Source organism: Setaria viridis, chromosome 5, assembly GCF_005286985.2.
Source record: "Setaria viridis chromosome 5, Setaria_viridis_v4.0, whole genome shotgun sequence".
Classification (NCBI taxonomy): Eukaryota; Viridiplantae; Streptophyta; class Magnoliopsida; order Poales; family Poaceae; genus Setaria; species Setaria viridis.
In genome coordinates, this window is record NC_048267.2 from 40,567,804 (window position 1) to 40,578,131 (window position 10,328).

General features: G+C 44.6%; 1 protein-coding gene across 1 annotated transcript; it reads left to right on the plus strand.

Annotated features, from left to right (window-relative positions):
* Positions 1-4,168: 4,168 nt before the first annotated feature.
* On the plus strand, positions 4,169-6,811 carry LOC117858068 (transcription factor PCL1). Its single transcript, XM_034741054.2, has 2 exons — positions 4,169-5,093; positions 6,414-6,811. Exon 1 carries the CDS (start codon positions 4,362-4,364, stop codon positions 5,079-5,081), a length of 720 nt encoding a protein of 239 aa, XP_034596945.1. The 5' UTR covers positions 4,169-4,361; the 3' UTR covers positions 5,082-5,093; positions 6,414-6,811.
* The last annotated feature ends 3,517 nt before the right edge of the window (positions 6,812-10,328 follow it).

Consider the following 10,328-nt stretch of genomic DNA (forward strand, 5'->3'; position numbering starts at 1 on the left):
TGGAATTGCTCTTATCGGGCGTAGTTTCTTGGGCTGGGTCAGAGATATGCAATTTTTCGTATTTCATTAGCAGCTTCATAAGGTGTCATTTTCGTGCTGAAAGTGTTGAGCACGTCAACTATCCCGCCCTTAAATTGGTCCTGTTGAATTGCTGGTTGGAAGTAGTAGTTGTAAAACTTTTGACGCGGTTGTTTGTGACGTTGTAGTATTTGATTTGTGCTGTGCTATTTGTTGGAATCAATCTGGCCCACCGTGGCATGAATCATGTGGAGGCGCCGATAGGATTGGTCATTTTGATTATCTAGATGCATGGATATTATTATGCATCTAGGTATATCTAAGTATATAGTAAACTCTATGAATTAAAAAAAGTAAAACGATCTATAATTTGGATTTTCCAAAGTCAAAACGACCAGAGGGAGTAGTAGATAGGGAAGCAGATGGGTATGCGGTACGCATCTCGGTTTTTGCTATTCCATCTTTCATGCTGCGGTAATAAGTAGCATCACATCATGGGTTTTACCAGTCTTATTTGAAGCAATAGCAGCGTTCCTTTTCCCTATTTGGAAGACGCTGGCAAGCAAGTTAAACGCCAAATTGTTTTCGTGTTTAGACATTTCAACTCAACCCTTCCGCACAGAGGAGTCGCGTCTGCGGTACCAGTGTGCCATGTGAAGGTCGGCAATGGGGGTGGGTCTCGTTTTCGGGCAATTCTAATTTCTGAACCATCCCTTCTCTGCTGACACGCCACAGCAAACCTCATCGTACCCACAACTCGCTCTCAAAAAGCATGGGCTCCATCAGTCCATCGACGCCTGACGTCTCGCCATCTGTCGGCTCTCACCCACAAGTTGTTGGCGAGAGCCAGACCCCAAGTGTGCTCGTGAGTCATCAACAAGACCCTTTCACCTCAAAACAAGATTCCTCTCTTTCGATCTGCAAAGGTAGAGGAAAAAGAAACCCAATCTAAAAGTTCAACTGCAGGCTATTGAAGATAACATTCTCAAATTGCAAAGCCTTCATCCAGCAGCCCAGAATCACTCTCTACAAAAGGATTGGGTTCATCAACATCAACTTATCTTGGACAAAGAAGCTAAATTCCAAAATGCAAAGATAAAAAAAGCAATGGGTTACTGATGGAGATAGAAATACCAGATTTTTCCGACAAGCAATTCTTAAGAGAGCAAGAACAAACCGAATTCTTTTTCTGACTGATGAGGAAGGAAATCCTTTAACAACACATGATCAAATTGCCTCTTGCTTCAAAAACTATTTCACCAATCTGTTCACAAGCCAGACAGCTCGATCTCAACATCAGCCACATTATTTTAGACAACAAAACAGATCTGAAGAATCTTCATTGACTGACTTTGCGAAATCCATCCTAGATAAATCAGAACCATGGACAATTATAAAGAACATGAAGAGGGCAGCTGCCCCTGGTCCAGATGGTTTTAATGTTGCATTTTATAGGGCTTCCTAGGAATCGATTGAGGATGATGTGGTGAATCTAGTACATAATTTCTACACTACAAGTCAGTTTCCTCCTGATTTAAATAAGACATTCATTGTGCGTATTCCTAAGAAATGCTCCTGTAGCCCCTCAGGATTTCAGGCCTATCAGTCTTTGTAACGTCTTTTTTTATTTTGAAATGAGCCAGCAGGAGAGCTACTGCTATATTAAAAAAGAGGTGAGCCCGACGGGCAGAACCAACGAAAGTTCTGTACAGAATGTACACTCATTAGTCTTTGTAATGTCATTTACAAGATCATTGCTAAAAGTTTGGTTGATAGAATTAAACCTTTCCTTCCTGATAAAGTGCATTCATCACAGTCAGCTTTTATTCCTGGTAGACATATTGCTTCTCATATTATTATTGCCTAGGATATTACTCACTCTTTTGCTCTTACCTCTTGGAAACACAAAGGCTTTCTTCTTAAGATTGATTTAGCTAAAACTTTTGATAGAGTGGAATGGAATTTCATTAATGATGCTATACTTAGAGTTGGTCTTCCTTTGCAGATTGTCAATCTATTGTATTTCCACTCCTGATTTTTCTGTTCTTATCAATGGTCAACCTTCTGATTCTTTTTATTCCCAAAGAGGTATTAGGCAAGGATGTCCTTTATCTCCATACTTTTTTGTTTTGGTCATGAATGAACTTTCTTTTCGTCTTCAAACAGCTTTGCAAAATAATCACCTGTCTGGGATTGCACTAGGTCAAAATTGCCCACCCATTCATTCCATGTTGTTTGCTGATGACCTTCTGATTTGTGGTAAAGCCACTAGTGCTAAGGTTGCTCAAATCAAGCTTATTCTTGATAATTTTTGTCATGCCTCGGGTCAGACTCCTAATTGGGCCAAATGTTCTATTCTTTTTAGTAAACATGTGGATGCCTACACTAAACATGAGATTCAGAATCTTTTTCATGTCCCTTTGATGACCTCTCGCACCACTCATCTTGGGCATCCTATTATTTTCTCCTACAAAGACAGAACTCAGGCCTACAGTTTCATTCTAAGCAAATTCAGAGCTAAATTGACTGGTCTTAAGGCTAATAAACTTAATCATGCTGGAAGAATCACTTACATCAATTCTGTGCTGGCCTCCATTCCTATCTATTATATGCAGAATATTTTGGTCTCAAAAAATTTTACAGAGAAGATTAATTCCATTTTGAGACGCTTTTGGTGGCAAGGTGTTCAAGACGAGGATTCTACAAAGCCTTTTTACTTCAGGTCCTGGGAAGATATTTGCCAACCGAAATCAGATGGGGGGCTTGGCATCAGAAACATCTACACTATGAATAAGAGCTTAATTCTTCACTCTGCTTGGCTAGTTGCTACTAATAAAGATCCATTTTTAACCTCTGTTTTAAAGGCTAAATATTTTCCAAAATAATAGTTTCTGGAGAGCTTCTTGCTCTGGAACTAGATCTGCGTTTTGGTCTTCTATTTTGCAGGTGAAGCATTATCTTCATGAACATTGTGTGGTGCAGGTACACAGAGGTAACTTCAATATCTGGACTGACCCTTGGTTTGATAATTTGGAAGGTATTCATAGTCACTTGATTAATTCTCATATCAGCATGCAACTTCCCAACTTAGTTTCTGATTTGTGGAATCAAAATCAGTCCTCTTGGAATGAAAATCTTATCAACTCCAGCTTTCATCATCCAGTTGCTAATGCTATTCTTCAGGTTTCTAAGGTCTACTCTAATTCTGTGGACCAGCTTTGCTGGAAACCTTCTTCTAATGGTACCTGTTCCACAAAAGAGGCTTACAAACACTTAGCTGCTCAGAATTCTCACTCTTTGCCAAATCAGGGTCCTAGAGCTAAACTACTTTGACTTTAATTCTATCAAACAATTTCTCAGATGACATTTTGCAGGAGATTTTTACTAGGCTTTGGTATCTTTGGAAGGCAAGGAGTGACTATAGGTTCAACAACAACAAATGGTCGGTCAACAGATTGAACCATGAAGTGCAGGCGGACATTGCTACTTCTATATTGTTTAACTCACATGCAGGTGTAACAGGAAGTTTGGGCACAAGAAATTCAACTGTTAGTGATCCCATTAATCAAACTTTTCCAGTTATTATACCTTCTCTACAACTGTTACAGGATGTGCAAAGCTGCCAAGCTTGGCAACCTTTTGTTTTTGCTTATGCAGATGCAGTTCTCCAACCTGATGGGAAGGAAGCAGTTCAAGAATTGCTGGACTAGGGGTCCTGATTGATCTTAGAACTACTCCTTAGCTTGTTGTTCGCAGGTTCTTGGATCAGTGAGGGTGGATTCGGTGGTGATGACAGAACTAGCTGCTCTCCTTTTGGCGGCAAAATTTCTTTCTTTGCTGCAGGTTCAATCTGGAGGCATTGGTTCAAACTGCCTTCAAGCAGTCACTTATTTGAAGAAGAGGCTCTTGGATTCGCCATGGAAACTTCGTCCGTGGATCTCTCAGTTTCAGGACCTTGGCTCACATGATGATTTGCAAGTGACTAAAATCTCTAGAGTAACTTGGGGTCACAGTGTACATTGCTTTTAATGATAATGTAAAAAAAGTGTGCTCGTGAGTCGTGGTCAGATCGGAATCGGATCCCTGCCGTTTCGAGCAGAAAGCCCGCGCGGCGCACGCGTTGCGGTCTCTGCCTGTCCCGTCACGGTCCTCCTGCAGAAACAACATGCGCGCTCCGAGCCCGCGCGACTCGCTCCACAGCCGAAGACGCTGGTGCGCCGCAGCGCCGTGAACGCGCCCACAGATCACCGCGAGTCCGCGACATCGTCAGAAACCCAAGCCTCCTCGGCCGCGGACCATTCCATCCCAACCCCGCGCCCGCCCCGACCCCGGCGGAATATGTTATGTTATCCCCGCGCGGCGGCCGGCCCCACGACGCCACGGCACGCGCCCCCTCGTCCTCATCCTCGCCGCCACGCCAGCACGCGGGCATGGGCGCCGGCGCCGGCGGGGCGTCCGGCCGCGTGCTCGAATGGGAGGCCGGCCTCCCCGCGGCCTCCGAGCTGACGCCGGTCTCGCACCCGCTCATCACCCCGGCGCTCGCCGCCGCGTTCCGGATCAACATCGCGGGCGGCGCCTTCGCCGCCGCCTCCCCCTTCGACGACTCGCCCCTCGCGCACGACTCCCCCACCTCCCACCTGTCCTTAAGCTGCGACGAGGAGGACGACGACGACGAGGATGAGGAGGGGGAGACCGAGGACGCCGCCGCCTCCGGGAGCGGCGCGTGCCGGGGCGGGAGGGCCGGGAAGAAGGCGAGGATGGTGTGGACGCCCGAGCTGCACCACCGCTTCGTCGAGGCGGTGGCGCACCTCGGCGACAAGGGCGCCGTGCCCAAGGCCATAGTGCGCCTCATGAACGTCGAGGGCCTCACCCGCGAGAACGTCGCCAGCCACCTCCAGAAGTACCGCATCTACCTCAAGCGCACGCGCAACCCCGCCGCGCCGCAGCCGGCTCCGCACTTCCCGACGGCGTACGGTTCCCCCTTCAACCTCCAGCCGCCTTCTGATCCCTCCAGCCGGAGTGGTTACTGCGCGTTCCCCTCCCGCGACAGCGAGAAGCTCTAACGCGACCAAGCAGTAAGCAGAGCTCTACGGTTTTCAAATTTTGAATGGTTTCTGTACATTTTTAAAAACCACCCGAAAGAGATTGAGTATCTGGATTCATTTCTTCATGTGAAAAACGATATTCTCGTCTCTCCAAACTTCCAAAGTCAAATGAACCCTGTGGTGGGCCATTCAAGTACAGGTACATCTGAAACAAGATACGAACCACACTTTTCTGGTCTCAAAATTTATCAAGCCATAGCCCATGGATGTCTGTTCCGAGTTCCATTACACACTTACATTTGGGTCTCATTTTATTTGAATTGGTTGTTTGGAAATAGTATCCTCTTCCTCCGCATTAAGCTTTCTTTGGTTGCTTAACACAATTCTAATGCAGTAGCGAATATATTTGGCAATATGTTGGTACTATAGATACTCTAAAGCTAACACTTATGGCAACCTTCTATTTTGGTTTATTAGAAAGCTAACATTTATGTTTGTCATATATGGTCCATCGTTGCCAAATCAAAAGTGTATCAGTTAGTAAGCAAATTTTAGTAGTACCAGTTTTCAGTATTCATGGTGGCTAGATAGCGAACCAACTTTATGCTCACTACAAACTTGTCTCAAAGAGCAGATTAGTTATTTGAGTTCCTTTAGCCGATTAGTCAAGGAACTTGTGTTTTCTTCCTTTATATGATGATAATCCGGATTTAGTTTAGCTGATGTTGATGTGATGGGTGTATGGTTGGTGCCAGAAAAATGTCCTTGCAACAGGAACGGTCAGGTTTCCTGGTTGATCAACATGATATTCAAATAAATTTGAGGTTGGGTTTCTTCCCATCTTCCGTAATTTTAAGAATTTCGGATTTCTTCCTGCTGCAGATTTGAGGTTGGGTTATACACTAGAGTTCTACAAACATTCTTTTTGTAGAACAAGTGTTGAATCATTTTGTTTCAGTTTTCCTCGTTGATCATCATGATAGTCAAATAAATTTGTCATTTCACTGAGGGATTATTCTTCTGCGAAGGTTTCCATCTTTACTGGTGCTTCACTGTTCTGTGATCTACCATTGATGCTTTGCTTTGGTTGAACAATTATTTGCCTTTTACATAGCGTGTCCTTTCATTTCATAGATTAAAATGTGTAAAAGGCAGCGCTTTGTTGATATTGTTCCTTGCGCTACTGGCAATGACCCCACATGAACCCTTTTAATTCAGCAATGCCCACTTTCTTTTGAAACCCGACTCACATCATGGAGGTAGCCAAGGCAAAGTGGCTAATCTTATACTTTTCCTTTTTGAAATCAGCATACCCAGTGCCTGATTACCTTTACCTTGATTTTATGCCAGTTGCTTAAGCTCCAGGCTATGGGATGGAAACGGGCCAAAGGTGCGTAAGACACTGCCTGAGAAAGAGCTCATGGAAAATGAGCACGCCATATTCAGTTAGCCCGTAGGTGTTTCTTGTGAAAGAGGTATTGTCCGCACTGGAGCGACTGAAGTGCAACAAATAAATAACGAGGGTGCCAACATCACTTGGAGCACCCTCCCGGAAGACCACAGTTTTGTGTGAGTTTCTAGTGCTTGTTCTCAACATGTAAAGAGTGGAATTGTGTGCCACGGGGATTGTAAATTCTTCTCCAGGTCTTACAGTGTGAGACTCGTGTTGGAGTGCATGTATCCTGATGCAACACCATGAACATGATGCTGTTTTCTTATCAAGTTGCTAGCTACTCTGATTTATGCCACTCTGGATGGATTCTGCAAGCTACAGAGGTTGTGCAACGCCTGCAATAGTGATCACGTACAGTACAGGCTTGAAAACCATTCCAGGTAGCTAATTGCCGTCTGAACTGCAATTGACATCTGAGTAGGGTTGTAACTTTTAAATGAGCCGAACTCGAGTGAGCTGTGAGCTCATCGCCTCAAGCTTGAGTTTGTTAGAGCAATGAGCCTCAAAACCGTTTAAGCCTACAAGGCTACAACTAGCTAGGTTCAAGTTTGGCTCATTTATAATTCGAGCTGATCTCGAGTTAAGCTTATAGAGAGCCAACTATTCCTCAAGATTTTTATCAGTCATAAACTTAGTTCATCAACTAAAAAAACTTGGTTCATTAAAATCTATATAGTGATGATTAGACTAAAGCCGTTACATTACTTAATAGACTTTGAGGATTTGGACAGTGCAATTACACAAGAAAACTAGAATACATGTGCCGGTCGTAATACACGAGATTACTTGAGCTTTTCGAGCTCGAAAAGCTCACAACTTTTGAATTAAGTTTGAGCTTAACTCGTTTAGAATTCAAGCGCCGCAGAGCTGCTGCTTCTTGTTGTTGTTGTTATTGGCTAGCTACTTCCTCCGTCCCAAATTACAGGTTGTTTTAGCTTTTTTCTAGATATATAGATATTATTATACATCTAGACATAAGGTATATCAAAGTGCAAGAATCTATGAAAAACGACCGAACGGAGGGAGTACGTCCGACGATCGCCTCGTCTCCGCTGTCGACGCGGCCGTGGTGTTCAAGGACAGCTGGAAATTGGAAGTTGAACACACGGCAGAATCAGTTAGCTTTCGTGCGCGGCCCCGCAGTACAGCGCCCGGTCGCATGACCCGGGTTGGAAGATGCGCGGCTGGCGCCGTGCGCCGCCTGACCCGGGCTGGAGGGAGATGCGCGCACTGGCAGAATCAGTAGCCTCCCTCACCCCCCGTGATCTCTGCTCGAGGGCTCTACACTTCTTACTAGCCGTCCGCAGATGACGAGCCGGCGCCAGTCCACCTTGGCCGCCGAATCCTGCCGCCGCGCGGCGACAGAACGTCAGAACCTTTTCGTCAGCCGCCGCATCGGCGAACCTGCCGTCTCCACGGCCCTTGATCCTTGGTCAGCTTCCGGCTGGCGTCTCTGAAACACAGCTGGTCAGCTCGGGTACACGTTGAACTTCTGAATGAAACAGTGCAGATGATGAACGTCAGTCAGAAACCAGCTGTGTAGCCTGACATTACAAGCAACACAAGAGCGTGAAACCTGAGCCGCCGATGATCTAGCCCTCAGGCCTGGATCCTTAAACTGAGTGTGTGGGTGTGAAGCGATTGAATCTTGGCCACAAGCATGTGCAGCTTGAGCTTGTTATCATGACTTGCAGTTCACGTAGGAGGCGCAAGCTATCCGGATCTGGCTGGCATTCCGTTGAATTGCGTACGTGGGATGAGAAACAACCAACTTCAGATTTCAGAAGCAAGGAAAAAGAATGTATAATGTTTGAAAAATCAAGCGGCAGTAACCTTTATCTTAAGTGGCAATCCTTGTCGAAAGATTGGAACGGCTTAACTACTCTTTGACTACAGCAATTACAAAGGCTGGCCAAGAAGTATCGCTAGCTGGACATCGATTTTCATTCAAGTCGGGATTCTTAGAGTTGTAATATTTAAACACCTGGATTGTGAACTGAAAGTGAGAGGTGTCAATCTGAGACCGATGGTTGATGATTTGACTTGGTGTTTTAAACAAAAGAAATGATCGGATCCAAGGTCTAAGGAGTCCCTTGATCCGATCCTAATTTTGCATTGCCTCCTATTGCATCGTTCCCCGTCAGCCTCTACTCGTAGATCCTGAAAACTACCCTCCATTCTAAATTACTATTCATTTTAGTTTTTCTAAATACATAACTTTTGTTATGTATCTAGACAACATAATATATATCTATATCAAAGGTTATCTATCTAGAAAAGCTAAAACAGGTTATCTATCTAGAAAAGCTAAAACGAATAGTAATTTGAAACCGAGTAGATAGAATTTATCTTGTTTTCCTTATATGTACTATATCCCATTCTCGCAGCTAAGCCATTAGCAATCAGTCACACTGTTACAGTAAAAATACAGGTTGCTAACATTACTTAAAGAACACATCTCTATCTCCATATATAGTACCAATCTCTGGTGTACGTGATTTATGTATTTTAATACTCCACCGAAACTCGGTGCCGATAGGTCCTCTGTTACGCATAGATCCTCAAACTGAAACCAATAAAAAAAAATTCAGTACTGCCAGTACTGCTTTCCAGGGCACACAGAAATAAAAGAAGAAGAAAAGGAAAGAAAGGTCAGCAGCAGTTAACAAATCATGCCGGGAGCCGAATGATTGGCGGGGGCGTGTGCGTGAGTTGTATGCGCATATATATTTGCATCTGCGCGTTTCTCTCGAGCCGCCTCCTGTTGCCGTCCTCCTACTACTACATACAAGTCACCTCCTGCCGTGCCCATCCATTTCGTCAACTGCATGCAGCCTGACCAAGAACTCGCTTCCGATCGGTGGCCACCAAATGCGGCCACCTCCGCGAGGGTTTTGACGAGCCCAGGGACTAAATTCAAATGATAATGCGAGGAGATAACGGGGGCGAGTTGACCGGACCCCCTAACTCAGCTGCTGGCTTCAACTCGTTGTTAATCAAGCCTTGACACCCACAGGATCATTACCCGCTGCCAATCACTGTTAGGGTTTAATAATATAGAAGAAAATCATGCCCGTGACCTACCTACTGACTGTTCTGTTGCTGCTTTGACTAAGGATTAACTTCTTCTGAGTTCTGAGGCGTGGCTTGCGCATTAGAGCAACGAAAACATTATAAATTAGTTTCGAGCCATGTGAATAACGCAATCGCTCTGAGTAGGACGGTACGGTTTTCTTTTCCCCCTTTGCTAGTAGGTTCTTCCGAGATGCCTTCAGAAATGCTTATTTAGGCTCGCCTAATCGCTTAACTGCCCATTTGTTTATGGCCAGGCCTATGGATCGGATCGGAGCTACGTACCAGCCTGCGGTGCTTTGTATAAGCAGCGTGTGAACGTGCGGTGTTCGGCGCCACATGCCATTACGAGCATGGGAAACGCCTGTAAACGCACGCATTCAGTCATTGACACGACCTTGTTGCTTGTTCACTTCATGCAGATGGTGCGGATAATTTGCTTCTAGTTGACGTGTGTTTAGGACACGATTGGTACATGTGGTTTCCTCGTATGTCCTTTTAACCTCAACGCAATGCTGTATATATGCATGTGTCTTCGATATACGCGTAATATTGAGTTCTACTCCGTTCGTATTTAGTAGGTGCAGTGGATATAAAAAAGTTTGAGTTCATATTTTTTTCACTGATAGTTAGTTAAATTATGAGCACATTCAGTGTATAAAAATTGTATGGATGAATTGGCATTTAAAAGGCTTTTTAATATGATGTTAATTGTGTAGCAATTATACCTAGGAAGACTT